General features: G+C 45.4%; 1 protein-coding gene across 2 annotated transcripts in view; it reads left to right on the plus strand.

Moving 5' to 3' along the window:
- Positions 1–23,535, plus strand: part of PXDN (peroxidasin) — a 122,804-nt gene that overhangs the window by 95,466 nt on the left and 3,803 nt on the right. For both annotated transcript variants that reach the window (XM_006131038.5, XM_006131039.5), the window contains 3 exons: positions 1,475–1,595; positions 19,797–19,929; positions 21,900–22,013. In XM_006131038.5, coding sequence (XP_006131100.1) covers positions 1,475–1,595; positions 19,797–19,929; positions 21,900–22,013 — 368 coding nt within the window. The remainder of the gene's footprint in view (positions 1–1,474; positions 1,596–19,796; positions 19,930–21,899; positions 22,014–23,535) is intronic.

Genomic DNA, 23,535 nt, shown 5'->3' on the forward strand with positions numbered 1-23,535 from the left:
AACAGACAGATAAAAAGTCAACCAAGCAGAAACATCTTCATTGAACATCCCATTTTACAAATTAAGAATGGCAAAGTTCTATTTCAATAGTCTGACAGCCTTGGATTCTGATGCCCTAATTATCCTCAGAACGACAGCACATGGCTATTTCCTACCTTATGTGACTCAGCCAAGAGGTGAAGATCCCTGTTCTCATTTAGATGATGGTTCAGTATAAAGCCATCTCAAACTGCAGTCATTCTTCTGAGACTCCTCCCGTCCCCGTCCCCGTTCCCCCCCGAGGAACGGTTTATGTTCTCAGGTGCTCCTGATGGGCACCTTAATCCCATCAATAGCATTGTCAGTTAGGAAACAAGACCTGCTTTGCACAAAATCATATGGACTGTCATTAATTATATTTTGGTGCTTTAGTTTTTTATTGACTGAATTGTTATAAAACATAACTGGCCTATAATTATGTGGGTCATCCTAGTTGCCCTTTTGAGAAGTGTCACAGTAGCATTCTTAATTCAAGAAGAGCCAAGAGGCTCTTGTTCTTCGACTTCAAAACCTATGCAGCTAGTATCCATTATACTTTGGGTATTAGATTTAAGTGCTGCAAAGTACTTTCTGAAAAGCAACTTGTGCCCCTTCCTGTTCTACATCTTTTATGTTCACTGTACCCTCCCCCCGGCTGATATTGTAGTCCCTCCCCTCTCCAGTGCAGGCAGAGGAGCAGGTACTGCCACCCAACACCTGTGATCACACACCCCTTTCATACCTCGATCAGCTCCCTGCACCCTCTGCCATTGGTGCCCTCCTTCCTTGCTTGCAGCTTAGCGGGGATTAGTAGCCAATGCACTCCAATCCCACTCCCTCTCTGAAACTCCGTGGACAAGGGGCCGCTCCGTATTATGCCAGAGCAGCTTCTGTCTGCAGAGAGCTCAGACCACCTGTTTCTTCTAATTCCACGATCTTTTTAATAGAGAGAAGCTCTGCAGAATCTATCTTTCATATATCTCTGTTGTTTATGTTAAACCAATAGAAATAAAAACTATTTTAAAAATTGTCATTGAATAGACGCAGTGAGATGATCTGATGAATGCCAATTTGTTTAGCACCTTTTCAGAATAGAATTGCACTACAAACTAAATTATAGGTATCATGAAGCAGGTATAGGTCTGAATGGTACAATGAAGTGTAGATCTGATAATTTATGGAAGAGATGAACATTGTTAAAGGAAAAACAATTTGTACCAGTAGGTGGCTATTTAAAAAAAAATAATCACAAGACTAAATTAAGGGAAAGAAAAAAAATCTTCAATAAAAAGCAATTTTGGAGAAGATAAGATTTAATTCTAAAGTTTTTAAAAAGTTTATTTTGCTAGTTTATTATTTACAGTTATTATTGTCATAAAGCTCTCTCTCTCTTTCTCTCTCCCTCTCTCTCTCTATATATATTTATATTTATACTTATATTAATCTTTTATTTCAGATTGTAGAACTAGAGGGCAGTTTAATGCATTTTCATATCACTTCCGAGGAAGACGATCTCTTGATTATAGCTTTCAGGAGGACAAACCCTTAAAGAAAATGAAAATGCTCAAAACAGTGAGGTAAGGATTTGGTACTAAGGAATGAAGAAAGTTTTTTCTTTTGTTTTACTTGGTTTGATTTTGTGTAAGAGAAAGGAAAATTGAATAATTTTCTGCAAATGCACATTAGAGTTTTGCAGTCTCCAGTCGATCAGCATGGGATTGATGCCTTTCTCTTTGACATTTCTAAATATTCAAAAGCAAAATTGAATACTACAAGTTGTCAACTTTAGTTCTCCTTTCTACTTTTGTTTACCTTCCAGCTCTAATTTTTGTAAGACATTCAGCATATGAAAAAATAACACTTATACCCCCAGTTCTGTTTATTTTCCTCAGAAGAAATTTGAAATGTAAAGAAAAAAGCAATATAAAATCTGGGTTGTTCTTCGAGAAATTGTTCATGTACATTCCATGTAGGTGTGTGCATGTGTCATCTAAAAATTTTCCCCTAGCAGTACCCTTTGGGCCAGCAGAGGAGCTCGGTGGAGTGGCTAGTGTACCCCTGCTGGCCCTCTACCCCCTCAGTTCCTTCTTACCGCTTGTGATGTCAAGCTCTGTAAGTGCCTCTTAGCAGGTCTCGCCTATTGTTTAGCTAGTTATATTAAAACTCCAATAATCCGGCACCCAATTGTCCGGCACTCCTGATAGTCCGGCATCAAAATGGCAAGTGCTCCTGACGGAACCAGGACAGAACCCAGAACTGCTCAGGTCAGCCGCTCTCACGTGGGTTACAGCAGGGAGGGGAGGTGTTTGGCTCTGGGGAAGGGGAGGGGAGGGGAGGGAAGGGGGATTGAGTGACGCACAGCGTCCCAGCCAGCTCATTGAAAAGCCGGCTGCTCAGTGCATGTGCTCCAGCGCCTGGAGGGAGACGTGTGGCTGTACTAAGCATAAGGTTGGTGGGGGAGGGGGGGAGTGGGATCGGGTTACAGCAGGGAGGAGAAGTGTTTGGCTCCGGGGGAGGGGGATTGGGTTAAAGCAGGGAGGGAAGGTGTTTGGCTTCGGGGAAGAGGAAGAGGGAGGGAAGGAGGATTAGGTTACCCACAGCATCCCGGCCAGCTCATTGAAAAGCTGGCCACTTAGCACACGTTCCCCAGTGCCTGAAGGGAGACATGCGTCTATACCGGCGGCTCCAAGACCCGAGCATAAGGTTGGAGGGGTGGGAGGGTGATTGGGTTGAGAGTGTGCAGTACCTCCTGATACTCCGGCATATCCGATAATTTGGCACCACCTAGGTCCCAAAGGTGCCAGATTATCGAAAGTTTACTGTATTTTGGGTCTGTACATCCTAAACTCAAAACTTAGGTCATCTGAAGAAGAGGGCTATGCCCACAAAAGTTCATGATACCATCTACATGTTTTGTTAGTCTATAAAGTGCTAACTGACCATTTGTTGTTTTCTAAGTTTAAAGTTTCACAGTTCATTGTTCTTATCTAAGTTGTTAATAGTTGTTAAGTGTTGTACAGAGGATACATCTAAACTACGCTCCTCTATCGGCAGAGGGATGTAAATTAGATGTATCGAAAGTGCAAATGAAGCCAAGATTTAAATATCCCGTGTTTCATTTACATAATGGTGGCTGCCGCTTATTTTCTAAACGGGGCTTTTCGAAAAAAAAATGGCAGTTTAGACAGGGCATTTTTGACAAATGCCCTGTTTCAAAAGATCCTGTACTCCTCATTTTTTGATCTTTTGATCAAAGGATCTTTCGAAACGGGGCATTTCTGTCGAAAACATCCCTTCTAAACTGCCAGGAGGGGGGTTCAGAAAAGCCCCATTTTGGAAAAAAGCGGCAGTCGCCATTATGCAAATGAAGTGTGGGATATTTAAATCCCGGCTTCATTTGCACTTTTGATATGTCTAATTTACATCCCTCTGCCGACGGGGTGTAGTTTAGACGTAGCCTTAGTGTTGAAGTACTCAGGCACAGGGCTCATTTCATGTCCTCAGCATGTCCGGAAGGGCATGCCTGGGCCCCAAGTCTTCAAGCCCTGCAAGAAGTGCCAGAAGCCTATATCCTGTGGAGACCCTCTCTCAAGTGCCTCGGTGAAGCCCACCTGTCTGAGGCATGTAAGATCTGCAAGGGCTTAAAACCACATAACAATCAGAAAAGAGAGTCCCGCTTGAAGATCATCCTTAGGGAAGTGTCCCTGGGCCTGGAACCGACAACTGACCTGGGGCCGGCAACCCAGAGTGCACTGGCTTTGGTGCGGGATGCACCCAGCCACTCATGTGCCTCTCCAGTGCTGCATAGGCCTTGGCACCGGTCTCAGTCCCCAGAGCCCCAGAGGAAGAGGACACTTAGCAGGGGCAGGTCTCCTCAAGGTGCATTCCCTCCATGTGTCCTCAAGCAGGGCACGTGGCACAATCGAGCATGGCACCCAAACCATCACAGTCAGGTTGGCACTGCTATAGCCCACGCTGAGACTCCAGCCTGGCGGGGGACTTTCTGGAGCTCTCTGGACACTTTTGAGGCATCAGAAGATTTGATTGAGCTAATCTCTTACCTGACCTCCACACCGGGCCCAGCCAAGGAGCGTGACCCCAAATGGCACCAACATTTGACCTTGGTTCCAGCCCCAGAAGTGAGAGGGCATCATCACCCCACCCAGGTACCATCTAGGTTGACCCCGGTGCTGGGTGTAGCACCACCCCCAGTCTTGGTACCCTTTGCACCTCCCACCCAGACCCATGCACCAGCTCCAGCACGGGCACTGGAGTCAGCACCAGTGCAGAGCCTTGATGCGACAACGTCCCTGGTACTGGGTCCTCTAGCCACTGGCCCCTCTTCATTGGGCAGTCCGACACCACCACTGGCTATGCCCCTCAACTCCTCCTCAGCATCGGGGGAAACTGGAGTCAAAGGCTCAGCATGCTCTAAATGGGAGGTCGCCAGCCATCACTGTCACTGCACTGCCCTGCTCAACCTTGGAGTATTCAACTGACTTGGAGGAAGAATCTGGCTGTCATCCAGGGCTCCAGGTCAAGGTTGCAGCACTGATACTACTCCTGTCACTGATCGCGGCAGCACAGCAACTCAGCACAATCTTGGCATCATCAGCAACAGCAGCCATGACTGTGCAGAAGTTCTGGCCACCACAACAGCATGCCCCAACTCAGTACCTCCTGGACCTAACATCCAGAGCCTGGGTGTGAACCCCTCTAGACCAGAGTCGGTTTTCTCGGGACCAAGAGACCCCCTCCTGGGACCCCATTTACTTGCTCCCTGACGTCAGGGCAGTTGCTCCCCTGGGGACAGGCCTCACCAGGACCCACTTCGGAGAGAGGGCCTACCACTGCTTAACCCTCTGTGGTGGCCTCCTCTGAAACCTGTAGGTGGTGGGCATGAAATGGTCCTCATCCTCTTTACCTAACGAGGCCTTTGGGGGACGGTCCCTCTATGCCCTCCATGGACTTGAGAGCCCATCAGGAGTTCCTCCACCATCTAGCCCAGAGTCTGGGAATTCAGGCAGAGAGAGTGATGAAGGTCATGAACATCCTCTGATAAACCCCAGACTCTATTCTGCTGACGGATAAGAAGGTCAAACAGAGGTACTTTGTACTGAAAGAGGGGAATGAGCACCTCTTCTCCCACCCACCTCTGGCATCCCTGGTCATCCTGGGATGTTAAATATCGGCTAATTGAATAGTCAAGTAACCTCATGAATTCTTATCAGTTAGTCAACTATTCTATAGTTCCCGGGGCTGGGCCGGCAGCCAGTGTGCTCCAGCCTCACTCCTGAAGAGCCCTCTGCCATTCTGCACTTCTGCTGCTGCATGGGGCAGCAGCATGGGGTGCCCGGTAGGAGCTGGTCTGCAAGGGGATCCAGTTTAAAAACCAGCTCCCCTCATGGACTGGCTACCTGTCACCCTGTGTTTCTGCCTCTGATAAAGAGACAGCAGCTTGGGTGGCAATAGCCCTTGTCTGGGGTGGGGATCTGAGCTACCGGAACCGACATGAGCCAGAACTGAGCCAGGCTGCCTGCCTGCCCAGCTCCTAATACACTTTAAATGAAGAGCCAAAGCAGGGGTAGGTCCTAGACCTGTTGCAAGCCAGGACTGAGCCTGGCTGCTGGCCAGCCTACTAAAAAATGTACTGGCAAGGGCAGGGGGAAATTTACTGGCAAGCACTTTTGCATATTGGTTAATCAGTTAATTGACTACACTTTACATTCCTACTTCCTGGGCAGAAAGGCCTATGCCTATGGGAGCCTCCAGCTTCGCATAGCGAACCAGCAGGTCCTCCTGAATCACTATGCATACAGCACACAGGCAGCCATGGACAAGTTTGCCAAGCTGGTCCCCAGGGAATCTGAGCCTGAATTTAGATCCCTGTTGGAAGAGGGCAGGGTGGCCCAGGACACAGCTGATGCAGTAGCTCTCACCATGGCCATGGGGTTGGTCTTGCACCACGTCTCTTGGCTGCAGGTATCTGGAGTGCCTCCCAAGTTCCAGACTACCATTCAGGACTTCCTGTTCCAGATGCCGTCTCTTTTCTCTGATTAGACTGGCCAATGTCTGCATGGCCTCAAAGATATCTGGGCCACCCTAAAGTTCCTTGATATCCATACACTGGCTACCCAGAGGCATTTCCTCTTGGGCAGGAATGCCTCTAGGCCCTCTCAGCAGAGTGCATGCCCTGATTTCTCATGGCACAGGAGGAGAAATGGGAATGGGAGAAATAACGGACATTGTTCCTGCCCAGCCCCACATCAGGGCCAAGACCCCTCCAACAATTCCCAAGAGCTCCAGCAAGGATTCTGAGGGTACTCTGAGGACAGCCTACCAACTTCACCTCTCCTATTTAGGGACTGCTTATTCCCTCTCTGCCGGTCCTGTGAGTCCAATACATCATCCCCTTTCTTTCATATCCTCCCTCCCACCCTCCTGTCTTGTCCCTCTTCAGGGACCCATCTCACAAACATCTCCTCTGGGAGGAGGTACAACAGCTTCTCAGCCTAGGAGTGGCCAAAGTGGTCCCCCAGGGGTTCTTGGGCAGGGGTTTCTACTCCTGGTATTTCCTGGTTCCTAAGGCCAAAGCGTGTTCTGACTCTAATAGTCTCCTAGAGGAGAGTCTATTGATAGAGATTCTCTAGGTTTTAGTCATGAGGAGAGGATGGAAGAGGATATAGTGTGGGCCAGATCAGATAAAAAACATTCACGTAAAAAAGAATCTAACACATCAGAAAAGGGCAGACAAATAAACAGTGACAAGTTTTTAAAGTGCTTGTACACAAATGCTAGAAGACTAAAAAATAAAATGGGTGAACTAGAGTGCCTCGTGATACTGATATAATAAGCATCCTAGAAACCTGGTGGAGTGAGAACAATCAATGGGACACAATCATTCTGGGGTACAAAATATATTGGAAGGATAGAGCAGTTCATGCAGTGGGGGAGTGGCACTATATGTGAAAGAAAATTTAGAATCAAATGAAGTAAAAATCTTAAATGAATCAACATGTTCCATAGAATCATTTTGGATAGTAATTCCCTACTTAATAAGAATACAACAGTAGGGATCAATTTGACCACCTGACAGGACAGTAATAGTGACTGTGAAATGCTAAGGGAGATTAGAGAGGCTATCAAAATAAAGAACTCAGTAATAGTGGGGAATTTCAACTATCCCCATATTGACTAGGTACATGTCACCTCAGGATGAGATGCAGAGACAAAATTTCTTGACATCTTAAATGACTGCTTCTTGGAGCAGCACCGGAACTCACAAAGGGAGAGGCAATTCTCGATTTAGTCCTGTGTGGCACACAGGATTTGGTCCAAGAGGTAACTATAACCGAACCGATTGGAAATAGTGACCATAATATAATAATATTTAGCATTCCTGTGGTGGGAAGAACACCTGAGCAGCTCAACACCGTGGCATTGAATTTCAAAAAGGGGAACTATGCAAAAATGAGGAGGTTAGTTAAACAGAAATTAAAAAGTACAGTCACTAAAGTAAAATCCATGCCAGCTGCATGGACACTTTTCAGAGACACAATAATAGAGGTCCAACTTAAATATATATCCCAAATTAAAAAACATAGTAGAAGAACTAAAAAAGAGCCATCGTGGCTTAACAGCCATGTAAAAGAAGCAGTGAGAGATAAAAAGACAACTTTTAAAAAGTGGAAGTCAGATCTTAGTGAGGTAAATAGAAAGGAGCATAAAAGCTTCCAAATTAAGTGTAAAAATGTAATAAGAAAAGCCAAAAAGGAGTTTGAAGAACAGCTAGCCAAAAACTCAAAAGGTAATAACAAAATGTTTTTTAAATACATCTGAGGCAGAAAGCCTGCTAAACAACCAGTGGGGCCGCTCGACGATTGAGGTGCCAAAGGAGCACTTAAAGACGATAAAGTCAATGTGGAGAAACTAAATGAATTCTCTGCTTCAGTCTTCACGGCTGAGGATGTTAGGGAGATTCCCAAACGGAGCGCTTAGCTCGAACTAGGTTATTCTCATTCCACGAGGATTAAGCCTAGTTCGAACTAGCTAGTTCGAATTAAGGGGTGTGTAGCCCCTTAATTCGAAGTAGTGGGAGGCTAGCCCTCCCCAGGTTTCCCTGGTGGCCACTCTGGCCAACACCAGGGAAACTCTACTGCCCTCCTCCTGGCCCCAGACCCCTTAAAGGGGCACGGGTTGGCTACGGTGCCCGTGCCAGGTGCAAGCCTGCCAGCACCCAGCCAGCAGACCCTGCACCTGGCAAGGATCAAGTCACCCACCCGATGCCCCCCAGCCCTCCCTCTCTTTCCAGGACCAGGTTGGCGGCTCCTGGGAGCTTGCCCGGGACCGCAAGAGGCAGGCACCCGCCTGGGCTAGTGCGGACATCGTGGACCTCGTCCACGATCTCCGCACTAGGCACAGGAAAGTGGCTGGCTTGGGCAGGATAGCTGCCAGCCTGGCCACCCAGGAGCAGGTGTGCAAGAGAAGCAAGGGGGTCCACTGAGACCCCCGACCCTGAGCCCTGAGCTTACAATGGCCGTCCTGGGTCAGACCAAATGTCCATCTAGCCCAGTAGCCTGTCTGCCAACAGCGGCCAACCCTAGGGACCCTGGAGGGGATGGACCAAAGACAGTGACCAAGCCATTTGTCTCGTGCCATCCCTTTCCAGACTTCCACAAACCTTGGGCAGGGACACCACTCCTACCCCCTGGCTAATAGCACTCCATGGATCCAACCTCCATGACTTGATCTCACTTCCCTTTAAACTCTGTTCCAGTTCTAGCCTTCACAGCCTCCTGCAGCAAGGAGTTCCACAGGTTGACTCTTTGCTTTGTGAAGAACAACTTTCTCTTACTACTTTGAAGCCTGCTACCCATTCCTTTCCTTTGGTGTCCTCTAGTCCTTCTTTATGGGAACTAATGAAGAACTTTTCTGTATGCACCCTCTCCGCCCAACTCCTGCTTTTAGAGACCTCTATCCTGTCCCTCCTCTGTCTCCTCTTTTCTAAGCTGAAAAGTCCCAGTCTCTTTAGCCTCTCTTCATATGGGACCTGTTCCCAACCCCTGATCATTTTAGTTGCCCTCCCCTCTCCCACCTTCTCTCTTCCCCTCTCCCACCTCCTTTTCCCAGTCTCCCCCAGTTTTGTTCATTTTGGAAGACACGTTATCTTTATTTTGTACATCAGGAAGAGGGGCTAGGGAAGGATAAGTGGAAGGAGGTGAGGGAGGAATGGGGTACGAGCCCCCGATGGGGAGGACTGGGCTGGCTCTGCGGGCTTCTGGGGGTGGAAGCTCTCCTGCAGCCCCCCAATTGCCCCCTCTCCCCAGATGGCAGCCTGCGGCAAGTGCAGCCGGTCTGATGGCCGAGTGCTGTGATGTGCCCAGTGTGGGCACTCAGGGCACTCCAAGCCAGGACTGCTTTGCAAGCGGGGCACCCCTGAGAACTGTCTGTCCGGGGTGGGGGTTGGGACCCTTTAAGCACAGCCCTCGGCTAGCCTGAGACAGCAGCTCCACGCTCTAAGTCCTCCTCTGATGCCCTGCCAGCACTGCTTCCGGCCATCCTTAACCCCGCTTCAGGGTCCACTTAATGTGGACTCACTAGTTCGAATTAGGAAAACGCTAATTCGAACTAGTTTTTAGTTCTAGATGCGTTAGTTCGAATTATCTTAGTTCGAATTAACTAATTCGAACTAAGTTAGTTCGAATTAGCGCTGTAGTGTAGACATACCCTGGGACCAGATGGCATTAACCCAAGAGTTCTAAAAGAACTCAAATGTGAAATTGCGGAACTATTAACTATGGTTTGTAAACTTAAATCAGCTTCTGTACCCATTGACTGGAAGATAGCTAATGTGATGCCAATATTTAAAAAGGGCTGTAGAAGCGATCCCGTCAATTACAGACCGGTAAGTCTAATATCAGTACTGGGCAAATTAGTTGAAACAAATGTAAAGAATAAAATTGTTGGACACATAGAAGAACATAATTTGTTGGGCAGGAGAGTGTCTGTAAAAGGAAATCATGTCTTAGTAATCTATTAGGGTATGTCTACACTAGAGCGCTATTTCGAATTAACTTAATTTGAAATAGTTAATTTGAATTAAACTAATTTGAATTAACGCATCTACACACAACTTATTTCGAAATAGCGTTTTGATATTTCAAAATAGCGCGTCCACACTGAGGGGACCCTGAACCGAAATTAAGGCTGGCCGGAACCAGTGCCGGCAGGGCATCAGGTTAGGACTTAGCCTCAGGAAGCAGCCCCACACACTAACTGAGCTCCGTGCTTAAAGGGACCCTACCCCCACCCCGGAAAGACAGTTCTCAGGGTTCCCCGCTTGCTTGTCAACCTTGATGAGGGACAGCAAAGCATTCCTGTCTTCGAGTGCCCTGAGTGCCCTTACTCGGGACACCACAGCACTCGGCCACATGGAGCCAAACCTGCCCCTGGGCATGCCGGAACGTCTCGTGGTCGTTGCTATCCACCCGGCTGCACTTGCTGCAGGCTGCCATCCGGGGAGGGTCCATCGGGGGACTGTCAGGATGCAAGAGGCCTTGCAGGAGAGTGTCCATCCCTCAGAGCCACCCCGGTCCTCCCCACTGGGGGCTCGTGCCCCATTCCTCCCTCATGTCCTTCCACTTACTCCTCTCTAGCCCCCCTTCCTGATGTCAAATAAAATACACATTTTTTCATAAACACAAAACTGGGGAGGGAGAATGAACCTCGGGGGAGACTGGGAAAAGGAGGTGGGATGGGGAAACCTGGGAGGAGGGAGCTGGAAGGGGGAAGCAAGGGGAAAAAGGGGGAGGGGAAGCTCAGGGCCCAGGGTTGGGGGTCTCGCTGGACCAACTTGATTTTCATGCATATCTGCTCCTGAGTTCGCATGTGGCCTTTGGTGGCCAGGCTGGCAGCTATCCTGACATAGATGGTCGCATTCCTCCATCTAGTGCGGAGATCATGGACTTTGGGGCCATCCCCCCAAACCTGAATAAGGTCCATGATCTCCACTCTGGACCAGGAAGGTGACCGCCTTCTCCAGCCCCTGTCAGGCTCCTTTGCAGTGTAGACATACTCTTAGAGTTCTTTGAAGGGGTCAACAAACATGTGGACAAGAGGGATCCAGTAGCTATAGAGTACTTAGATTTCCAGAAAGCCTTTGACAAGGTCCCTCACCAAAGGCTCTTATGTAAATTAAGTTGTCATGGGATAAGAGGGAAGATCCTTTCATGAACTGAGAACTGGTTAAAAGACAGGAAACAAAGAATGGAGAGGCGTAACTAGTGGTGTTCCCCAAGGGTCAGTCCTAGGACCAATCCTATTCAACTTATCCATAAATGATCTGGAGAAAAGATAAACAGTGAGGTGGCAAAGTTTGCAGATGATACTAAATTGCTCAAGGTAGTTAAGACCAAAGCAGACTGTGAAGAACTTCAAAAAGATCTCACCAAACTAAGTGACTAGGAAAAGGAGATGGGAGAGGGGAGGGGGAAACCTGGGAGGAGGGAGCTGGAAGGGGAAAGCAAGTGGAAGAAGGGGAAGGGCAACTAAGTGACTGGGCAACAAAATGGCAAATGAAATTTAATGTGTATAAATGTAAAGTAATGCACATTGGAAAAAATAACCCCATCTATACATATTATATGATGGAGGCTAATTTAGCTACAACTAATCGGGAAAGAGATCATGGAGTCATCGTGGATAGTTCTCTGAAGACGTCCATGCAGTGAAGAGAACGAGATAAATTCATGGCTGTTAAGTTCATAAATGGCTGTTAGCCAGTATGTGTAAGGAACTGTGTCCCTAGCCTCTGTTTGTCAGAGGGTGGAGCTGGATGGCAGGAGAGAGACCACTTGATCATTACCTGTTCGATTCACTCCCTCTGGGACACCTGACATTGGCCACTGTCAGCAGACAGGGTACTGGGCTGGATGGACCTTTTGTCTGACCCAGTATGGACATTCTTATGTTCTTATGTTCATCCTACGCCTCAGGAAAGTCAATGCCTTTAACACCTAAGCCAAATTCAAGATGCTGACACAGGCATCCATTTTCCCCTTTCTGAGTCCTCGAGACTGGTACGCTGCTCTCCATCTAAAAGATGCCTGCTTCTATATTTCATCTTCAAGTTTGACACAATCGACTCAGGATTAAACAAAGACTGTGAATGGCTCGCTAACTACAAAAGCAGCTTTTCCTCTCTTGGTATTCACACCTCCAGATCAGCTACTAGAAATGGGCCTCATCCTCCCTCATTGGATCCACCTCATCATCTCTAGCCTGATTCTGGCCTGCATATGTATACCTGCCTCTGGAAATTTCCACTAAATGCATCTGATGAAGTGGGTCTTTGCCCACGGAAGCTTATGCTCCAACAGTTTGGTTAGTCTATAAGGTGCCACCGGACTCCTTGCCGCTTTTGCAGATTCAGACTAACACGGCTACCCCTCTGATACTTGAAAGAATTAAGTTTGTTTATTATGGAAAAGAGATAATCGTTTTCAAGTACCTAAAAGGGTGTTACAAGGAGAAGGAAGAAAAATCATTCTCCTTAACCTCTAAATAATAGAACAAGAAGCAAAGGGCTTTAATTACAGCACGAGAAGTTTAGGTTAGACATTAGGAAAAACTTTCTGTCAAAGTGGTTAAGCACTGGAATGAATTGCCTAGGGAGGTTGTGAAATCTCCATCATTGAAATTTTTAGAGCAGGCTAGACAGACATCTGTCAGGGATGATCTAGATGGTGCTTGGTCCTACCATGAGTGCAGGGGACTAAACTTTTGAGGCTCCTTCCAGTTCCAATATTCTGTGATTCCATGAAAGGAGTGTTTTCTGGCACTTGCATAATAAGATTCTGTCTTGTCTCCTTTTTGTCTAGAAATTGTGTTCTTTGTGTTCCAGGTCTTACATGATTCAGCTAGTAAACTCAATTCGTCATGTAAAACTCTTTCTCAGATGTGATCATAGCCCAGATGTTTTCTAATGATCTGACCCATATAGGCACCTTTTGAGGATGAAAAATTATTAAACTAGTTCAGCAATAGAGGCAAGCCTTCATCTGCTCAATCTCCCACAGAGACATTGGAATCCTCTCAGATTCTGAATGAAACATGCCCTTACATACAATTTGACATAAATTATTTATTTGTATTTCCAGGCAGTCCCCGAGTTACGCGGATCCGCAGTTACGAACGGGGCTTTTCTTGCCCCGGAGGACGGGAGCAGCGGGATGCCCAGATGCGCCACGGTCCACCGCCCCTGTCCTCCAGGGCAAGAAAAGCTGCTCCCCGTCTCCCTGCAGACCAGGGAGACGGGGAGCAAAGCCTTGGAGCACGCCCGCAGCGGGACAGCCCGGGCGCGCTTGAGCTGTCCCCCTGCAAGCGTGCTCCGCGGCTTTGCTCCCCATCTCCCGACCAGCAGACCAGGGAGATGGGGAGCAAAGCCTCGGAGCACGCCCACAGCGGGACAGCCCGGGCGCGCTTGAGCTGTCCCCCTGCGGGCGGGCTCCGCGGCTTTGCTCCCCGTCTCCCTGGTCTGACAGGGAGACGGGGAGCAAAGCCTTGGAGCACGCCAGCAGCGGGACAGCCGCGGCGCGCCTGGACTGTCCCGCTGCCCGCGTGCTCCAAGGCTTTGCTCCGGGTCTCCCAGGTCAGCAGACCAGGGAGACGGAGCAAAGCCGTGGAGGACTTGGGCGGTCCCACCACCCCCGTCTCCCTGGTCTGCTGGGCGGGGTGCAGCTAGTGCCTCCCCCCCCAGCAGACCAGGCTTTTCTTGCCTACCCCTGGGGTAGAGCAGCTGGGGGCTGCCGGGTTGGTCCCGCAGCGCCGCTCCGGACCAACCCAGCAGCATCCCAGCTGCTCTGCTCCAGGCGTCCTGATTCAGCTGGTCAGTTTCAGCAGCAGCTGAATCAGGACGCCTGGGGCAGAGCAGCTGGGGTGCTGCTGGGTTGCTCCAGTAGTGCCGAGGAGCCGCGCTACTGGAGCAACCCAGCAGCACCCCAGCTGCTCTGCCCCAGGCGTCCCCAAGTCAGCCGCTGGTGAAACTGACCAGCAGCTGACTACAGGAAGCCCGAGGCAGAGTTGCTCTGCCCCAGGCTTCCTGGAATCAGCCGCTGAGCAGTTTCAGCAGCAGCTGACTTGGGGACGCCTGGGTTTCTTAAGTTGAATCTGTATGTAAGTCAGAACTAGCGTCCAGATTCAGCCGCGGTTGAAACTGATCAGTTTCAGCAGCGGCTGATGCCAGTTCCGACTTACATACAGATTCGACTTAATAACAAACCTACGGTCCCTATCTTGTACGTAACCCGGGGACTGCCTGTATATGTATAAGCCTAAAGCAGTGGTTCCCAACCTTTTCCAGATGGGGACCCATTTTGACAATTCAGGAAGACTTAGTGACCCAAGGCAATTCAAAAACGGGGGTAGGAGAGGGAGCAGGGCCACCTGGTGGGACACTTGGTGACCCTTTTGAAATGTACTGGCGACCCATATTTGGGTCCCAACCCATAGTTTGGGAAACCCTGGCCTAAAACATTGTGTCTTTCTGAACCAGAGCCTCCAAACCATTGGGACCAAATTATTCTTGACTACCCAAATCTATACCAGAGTACAAACAACTCTTATTACATACTAGCCAATTAGCCCACCATAAGACAGGATTTTCAGGTCTCTCCTCCACATCGGTCTTCTCTCCTGAGCCTCCGGTCTCTCGCTCCATCTCTCTTTCTCTATCTCCTCCTCCTACTGCCTCCCCCCGTCTCTCTCAGCTCTCCTCCGCCTTCTGCTTCTCCCTCCATCTCTCTCTCTTCTCCTTCTCCTGCCTCTCACTCTTCCTTTCATAGAATAATAGGACTGGAAGGGACCTCAAGAGGTCATCGAGTCCAGCCTCCCGCCCTCAAGGCAGGACCAAGCTCCACCTACACCATCCCTGACAGATGTCTATCTAACCTGTTCTTAAATATCTCCAGAGAGGGAGATTCCACCACCTCCCTTGGCAATTTATTCCAATATTTGACCACTCTGACAGTTAGGAATTGGTGGTCAAATATTTCTTTCTTTTCTCCTCCTGCCTCTCACTCTCTCTTCACTCTCCTCTGTCTCCGTCGGGGATGCACGCTCATCCAGGCCCCGCCCCTTGGGCATGTACGTCACTGCCCCGCCCCCCTTCGCCTCCTGCCGTGTTGCTCGGCTGACTTCTGTGCCACTCAGTTGGGCCGCCGCGTGGGAGCAAGCAGCGTAAACGCTGCTCTCTCTCTCATCTCCTCCTACTGCCTTGCCCTTTCTCTCTCAGCTCTCGTCTGCCTCCTGCCTCTTTCTCTTCTCCCCTTCCCACCTCTCACTCTGTGTTCCTCTTCTCTTCCTCCTGCTGCATCTCTCTCACTCTCTCTCTCGCTGTCCTCCACCTCCTCCATTCTCCTGTCTGTCTCCTCCACGTCCTCTGTGTCTGCTCCGGTTTCCTCCTTTTGAATCCGGCACCCTTTCCTGATGTCAAACGCACGCTCATCCAGGCCCCGCCCCCTGGCTGTTCTCTCTGGACGGCACTGTTGCCTCCCGCCGGGGCACTCGGCTGACTTCTGCGCCGCTCAGCCGGGCTGCTGCGCAGGAGCAAGCGGCGCAAGCAGCCGTTTGGTCCCCACTCTCCCCATGCAGCACCCCAGTGCTACATGGGGAGTGCAGACCCCAAACAGCCGCTTTCGCTGCTTGCTCCCATGCAGCGGCCCAGATAAGTGGCTCAGAAGTCAGCCGAGTGCCACGGCGGGAGGCAACAACGCCACCCAGAAGGAACAGCCAGCGTTTCAGCGTTACAGAGTCACAGACTTTGGGCTACTATATATATGATTACGGCTTTGGTCACCCTCTGTTAAGACTCCCTGCACTCCTTTTTTTATCATCACAAATGTAAGGACTACTAGACTAGCTTTCACAAAACTGGTATATGAATCTGAAATATTCAATTACATATTTACAAGGTGGGCTAGTATGTATGAAAGGCCTTGTACTTTAGTTAATATGTCATTCTGCTATCAAGGGCTCAGATTTTAAAAGTAAAATTTTGATCAAGCCACTGTTCAGAGTCCCATCGATTAATTTTTTTTTACAAACCTGAAAGTGCATGAGCCAAGAGAGTGAGCCAGCACACCCTTTCAATCAAAGTCAGTTAGAAGCTCTTCTTCAGAAATGAGAATACTGGGAAGATAAAATGTGTAGTGTGACTGCACTTTGCATCTATCGCATATTAGATTTACCCAGCTGTGCTCAATTTTTAGGTTTTTTTATATAAAATGTAAATTACATGCTTAATTTAAATCGTTGCTCGGGATTGGGTTGGGGATGAGGAGTTCACATTCACCTGCCCCCTGTGCTCCCCATCTAAAGTAAGGAGTGCAGCAAACTGTGCACTTCCCCTCACTCCCTAATGAAGAGGAGCAAACCTGGACCTGCCCCAGCTGGGGGACATGCACTCCTCCCCCAGCTGTGCCTGCTGGAACAGTAGCAGCCATGAAGAGTTGTTTCTCACCTGGTTCAAAGCTGCCATGGAGTATGTCTTCACTGCACCGTAGGTCGAAATGAGATACACAATTTGAGCTACACAAAGTGTGTATCTTAATTCAATGTTATTTCAAAATAGCTTATTTCAAAATTTGGCGCTGTCTATACAGTACGTATTTTGAAATAAATCACTATTCTGAAACGTCCCTTACTCCTTGTGGAATGAGGTTTATAGGCAGGGCTCGACAATCTATGTAATCTACTCGCCCATGGCGAGTAGATTACAACCCGGAAGAGCTGGGTTCAGGCGATCTGCGCATGTTCAGGCGATCTGCGGCTGACGAGCAGGGCTCACTGCGGATTGGCGAGCCCTGTTTATAGGGACATCGGAATAGCAAGCCCATTATATTTTGAAATAACGGGCATGCTCAAAAGACGTGGAATAGCTATTTCAGGATACATCCAGTATCCCCAAATAGCGCTGCAGTGTAGACAGCAATGGTGAGAGAGGGCTGGGGAGTCCTCTCTCCCCAGGGCAGCCTGCATACTAAAACCCTAATCTCCAGCCCTACCTGAGACCAATAATTCAAATTACTTTTATACATTTTTCATTTTATTTTACAAAAAACAAAAATTATTTGAGTTAAGGATCCAAGCAATATTGGGTAATTCTTCTAGTACAACATATACATTAAATAAACTATTTTGCCTCAGTTGCTGCAAGAACGTAAAATTGTGGCCCCAACAAATAACTAACAAAAAATGTAATTGCTTCAACAGCATATCCACTAATGTTCCTTTCCTTTTTCTAGCCCTATAAATACCCCTACTCCTGTGCAAGGGGAGAAAAAGTGGCCCATTAGCTGTTTGCTACTGACCTTTCTGGAAATTATCAATATTTAATATAAATTGTGAATTTGAGTCGTGAACCCTCACTTGCTCTTCAGATGCCTATTAACACTGAGCATAACTCTGCATGTATTTGTTGAGTAGTAATTAAAAATAAAGAGTCAATACTAGCCACATTACTATTAGGCAGAGAACATTTGGGGATTTCCTACAATGCTCCCCAATCCCATTCTCCATTCATTGTACCATAGTTTAAATAAAATTACCAAAGTACTTGAAACAAGCATGATTATATTGCATTACTTTGAGAAATAAAATGTGAAGAATGTTGCATAATTTTAAAATATGTGCAGAATTTAAAACATTTTTGGGACAGAATTCCCCCAAGAGTAGGAGACAGTCCCTACCCCCAAAGAAATTATAATCTAGAAGACAAAGGGAAGACAGAATATGTTTGGAAACTCAAATAAGGTAACAATTCAGATTGTATTTTCTTGGCTTACTCCTGGTAAGTATTATGGAAGGAATGAACCAGAAGGCTTTGGTGGTGAATCAGTGAGTATGTCTAGGTTATATGCGTCTGCTGACAGAGGCATGTAGAATAGGATACCCGACATAGTCAATGAAGCCGGGAATTAAATATCCCCAGCTTCATTAAAATAAAAATGGCCTCCACGCTATGCCGGCTCAGCTGATCCATGTCAAGACGTAGATCGGTCAATAAGGGAAGCCTTTGTCGACCGCTCCGTTTTGCCTCATGAAACGAGGTTTACAGGAGCAGTCGACAAAGGCTTACCTTGTTGACCGATCCGCATCTTGACTCGCGCGCTGTGCCGACAATCAGCTGAGCTGACACAGCGCGGTGGCCATTTTTATTTTAATGAAGCCGGGGATATTTAAATCCCGGCTTCATTGACTGTGTCGGATAGCCTATTTTACATGCCGCTGTCAGCAGAGGCATGTAATCTAGACATACCCAATGAGAGAAATCTGAGCCTTTGCTGGCAAATTTTGTATTAGTAAAATGCAAGGCTCAGCACATAAAAAGCACGTGAGCATTTTATTGCTGGTTTTATATATCTGTTTAATTATAAAAAAACACCGAACAAAATTCATGCATGGAATAACTCCTCTGAGATCAATGAAGTTACACCAGGAGTGAATTTATTCCACATTTCAGATGTTTTAATAATTTACATATACATTTAATAATGCTAAGGAAGAGTAGAAATAAAAAATGCTCCACTGTAACTTTCACTTAATTGACTGTTAAAAGTTGCCCTGAAGTAGTAGATCTTTGTAGACTGTGGTTAGCACTCCCAAATGAACTTTTTTATCAACTTTTCCAAATCTTCATAGCATAAACAGTAATATACTGGTAAACATTCTTTGTCACATATATAAAGCTGTCAAGAAGTTTAAGTTCCATAAAAATGAAAGTCAAAAGAAAACACCAGGTACTCTTACCCTGGTAACAAAGAGACTCTTTTGAAGGTCAAAGAACAGAAATATCAATGAGGAGGAGTTTCCAGGATTGCTAAGTGAGAGATGTAGAAATTACATTTAGAGATAGGGTCCAAGAGCTGTATTAATACTAGGACTAAAAATTGTGTTACTGCAGCGAATTCTCTAATATCAGCAACCCTCAGATGGAAATGTTTGGCTACGTTGGCTCTTAGTGCTTCATGTATACCATGTTTTTGGTTTAATTATTAATGCTCTCTCTATTTTTCTGAATGTTTTTGAAATATGTCTGGATGGTATAATTAATACTCAATATGTCAATTTTCTGTGATGACTTTGCACCATATTTTCACTTGAAGATTAAACTTATTAAAATGATTTTGTGATGTAAGTTTGCGAGATGTCAATCGAGCAATGCAACATTTAATAAACAAGTGGCTTTATATTATTCCGAAAGTGTAAAAGCACTTCTGATTTCAAATGTTTATTAAATTGGAAACAGGTAAGTATACCAACTTGTTCCATTTTCAAAAACTTACGTTTTTCAAGAACAAATGTTCATAGGAAGAAACTCTAAAATGAGTCCAAAAACAATGCTGATTATAATTATACAAGCGAATCATTAGCATTCTGGATTATTGTTAATGTTTAGCTTAACTGGTTCTTTTCTCTGTTATGCCAAGAGACCAACAACATTTTCTATCCCCTACTATAGTACCCAGAACACTCTTTAACAGTGATAAATTCTGTTTTCAAAACTTCCTATTCCTGCTGTTATAAGAAGTAATAATAGCATTAAACAGTTCTCACCCTGTATACAAGGGCACTAGTGCTCTGTTGTGCTTCATATAACTCATACAGCCAGCTGTCTATACTTGATTTATTCATAATTTACATTTTGGATAGGTCCTATTCAAATAGCCAGTCTAATGAAAACTGTTTGGTGAATATCTTGATCTGTATTCCTCTTGTTGCAGTTCTACAGAACAGATTAAACATTTTAATAATGCCACTTCAGCATCTGATGAACATACAAAATTGCCTGTGGTAAATGACTTTAGAGAATTTGTTTTAGAAATGCAAAAGACCATTACAAGTCTCAGAAATCAGGTAAGATGATGTCATGGACATTTTCTAATCTTGCATTTAATTTACGTAATTTTAAATTGCATATTTACAAAGAAGACTTATCCTTCTGTGGCAGTGATAGGCACCCTAGTTTAGTGATTGGGCTGCATGAGTGGCCCTCCTTCATCAATGGGCTGCAAGACAGTCGTAACCAAGACAATCTCCTGAGGTAGGATGGTTTTTCTAACTGCGCTTGTATAGCTAGTATTTGAGGGGGGGATTCAATTGAATCGTAGCATCATTTTGATTGGATGCAGAGGGAGCACACAGCTCTCATGGTCAGTGTTGTGTGCAATCAGCATGCACCTCACTTTACGTGTACTTGCTTTACATGTGTGTCTCGTTAGTAATACTGTCAGGAACAAAACTACAGACTGAAACCAGTAGAATTTAGCAACCCTGCCTATGGGTACTGTTAAACAAAAGGTCTCGTGGGCCACAGATATCACTGGTAATACCTTAAATATAAGGACTTCTTCTGCATTCCCCAGTCCAAAATTTATTTTGTAATCTTTTGACAAAATGGAACACAAGAACATAATGTATATATTATGGTTTATTTTTGCATATTTTGTTAATCTTATGTAAAACAAAGATTATACAGTCTGACTTTGTTGACTGTTGTCATTAGAACCTTGCATAAGCAATGCATTCCATGCATGTGGCCATTCTCTGTGTATGAAACTGTTTATAGGATTAGCTTTTTCCGTCATGTTTTTATTGTATTTAAGACCTGGAATTTATAGAATCTGGGTTTATAGTGTGCGTAAAATTTGTTGATTAAACCATATCAGTGATCGGCTGTGCAGTTGCTATGAAATAATGATATGTGCCGAATTGAAATAATACATTATTATATCCAGCATTCAGATATATTTGAAAAGACTTTTAACAGTGTGTCATAAAAATCTCTTAATAATCACACTGACTAAAGTAGCTATAACTGTAGCCACTTTAAAAAGAGGTGCTGTGTTAGGGGGCTAACCACCTCAGCTCTGTGCTTCTTTATCCCCCTGGAGTTGGGAATGTGGGGGGAAGCAAAGTGTCATGGCTCTAAGCCCCCAGCTCCCCCTAATCCAAATGATGGGAGTGTGGGTGGTGAGGCAGCGTACCCAAAGGTTATGCCTTTTTTATCTCCTGAAGCTAGGTGCAAGCATAGTGCCCTGTGCTCTTCTGTGTTTCAGCAAAAGTTTTGTTGAATTTGTAACAGCTGAAGTGAAACTTTTCACCATGCCAAATCTCTATTATATCTTGAAAAACAATGAGGAGTCCTGTGGTAACTTAAAGACACTTTGTAAGCTTATCGCCAAATACATCTCAGGGCATGTCTACAGTAGGCAATTATTTTGAAATAACTAAATTCAAAATAATAGCTCCCGAAATAACAAAATCGAAATAGCATGTCCCCATTACGGGGGAACCTCGAAATTAGTCTGAAGTAGGCTCCATTATTGTGAACGTGATACCTCAACTTAGAGCCCCAGGAAGCACTAGGGAGTAATTACTTCATATTACTCTGGGGAGTAGCTATTTCAAAATAGCAACGGCGGTGCATCCACATGAACGTTATTTTGAAATAACTATTTCAAAATAAGTGTTATTCCCTAAGGAAAGCAGGAGTACAGATTTTGAAATAACCAGCCCATTATTTTGAAATAACAGGCTTAGTAGTGAGGATGCTCCATTTATTATTTCAGAATAAGGGGGGTTATTTTGAAATAACTCCGTAGTGTAGGCCAAGGCTTAGTTTTTAAGGTGCCACAGAACTCCTTGCTGTTTCTGCAGATACAGACTAACATGTCTACCCCTCTAATACTTGTCATTTTATCTGACCAGTTCTAAAACTGAGTAATCAACCAAATTCACCTACATGAATGTTGTTAGGGGATTGTATATGTAATCAGGAAAAGCTATATATTAGTTCATTTTAATAATTTGTTTTCTGCCTTTAGATAAAGAAACTGGAATCACGTCTCAGTAGAACTGATTGCACTGATGAAAAGGGTAAATCATATTCCAGCAATGAAACCTGGAAAAGGGACTCTTGTACTATGTGTGAATGCAAAGTGAGTATACTGGAATCCATTTTTAGTGTTTAAGACATATTGTGGTCTGTTTTGAAGATATAACCTCGGATGTTGTACCCATCATTTTATAGATTCAAGTCATTGTTTCAATTTATTTGCAGTTAGTTGCTGGGAAAATTCACCTTTCAAATATCATCCATCTAACATTACTTACAAATCTAATAATTAGACATCTACATAAACTAATTTACTTCATTTGGCTGGTGCTTAATTATACTTGTAAAAATGTGGGTGAAAGAGGGAGGCCTGGAAGAAGACATTCCAAAAGCAGCCTCTTACAGAATGTAAACATTGGTAAAAGCTCATGTACTAAAATGTTAGTATTTGCCTTCTTTTTAACCTTTAGGGAAAGACATCAAATAATGTTATAGGCGGAGGAGGAGAGACTTTGGCTACATGGGATCCCTGAACTTTGTGTGAACTTTAGATAATAAATCAATATACAACTAATAAATTGTATTATTAATCAACTTCAGTGTGGTAATGCGTGCCTAAGAACCAAACAAGAATATGGCCGCATTGTGCTATATGCTATACAAACACAGAGCAGTAGATATGTACTTACAGTCTAAATAGGCAAGACAGACACATGGCAGGATAAAGGAGTATACCACAGAAGCAGAGTTAATAATAATATTCAGCACAATGTCACAAAATCATAGAATTGTAGGACTAGAAGTGACGTTGAGAGGTCATCTAGTCCAGTCCCCAGCTCTCATGGCAGAACTAAGTATTATCTAGACCATTGTTCCTTCTAATTGTTCCATCTATGTTCAGAATAAATGTGTTATGTGCATCAACGTACATGTGGATGTGCACCACTAGTAGAAACACGTGGTACTGGCTGTGAATGGCTGTGGTCTCTCTGATAATCAACTGGGTGGCATTTGAATCTATGCAGTCATCCAAACACTCAACTTGGAGGGAACTCTGAGCTAGACCGTCCCTAATAGGTATTTGTTTAACCTGCTCTTAAAAAAAAATCTCCAATGATAAAGACTCCATGATATCCCTAGGCAATTCATTCCAGGCTTAACCACTGTTGCAAGACATTTTTCCTATTGTCTAACCAAAACTTCCCTTGATGCAATTCAAGCGCATTGCATCCTGTTCTAGTATCAGAGGTTAAGATGAATCATTATTCTCACTCCTCCTTATAACAATCTTTTATTTTCTTGAAAACTGTTATGCCCCCTCTGTCTTCTCCAGTATTAACAAAGCCAGTTTTATTAGTCTTTCTTCATAGGTCATAATTTCTAGACCTCTGATAATTTTTGTTACTCTTCTCTGGACCTTCCATAATTTATCCACATCATAGCCGAAATGTGGCACCCAGAACTGGACACAGTACTCCACTTTAGGCCTAATCAGCACACACTAGAGTGGAAGAATTACTTCTCATGTCTTGCTCACAACACTCCTGCTAATACATCCCAGAATGATGTTTACTTTTTTTGCAGTTACACTCATAACTCATATTTTATTTGTGATTCACTCTGAT

This window comes from Pelodiscus sinensis, chromosome 3 (genome assembly GCF_052426305.1).
Source record: "Pelodiscus sinensis isolate ZL-2025 chromosome 3, ASM5242630v1, whole genome shotgun sequence".
Lineage (NCBI taxonomy): Eukaryota > Metazoa > Chordata > Testudines > Trionychidae > Pelodiscus > Pelodiscus sinensis.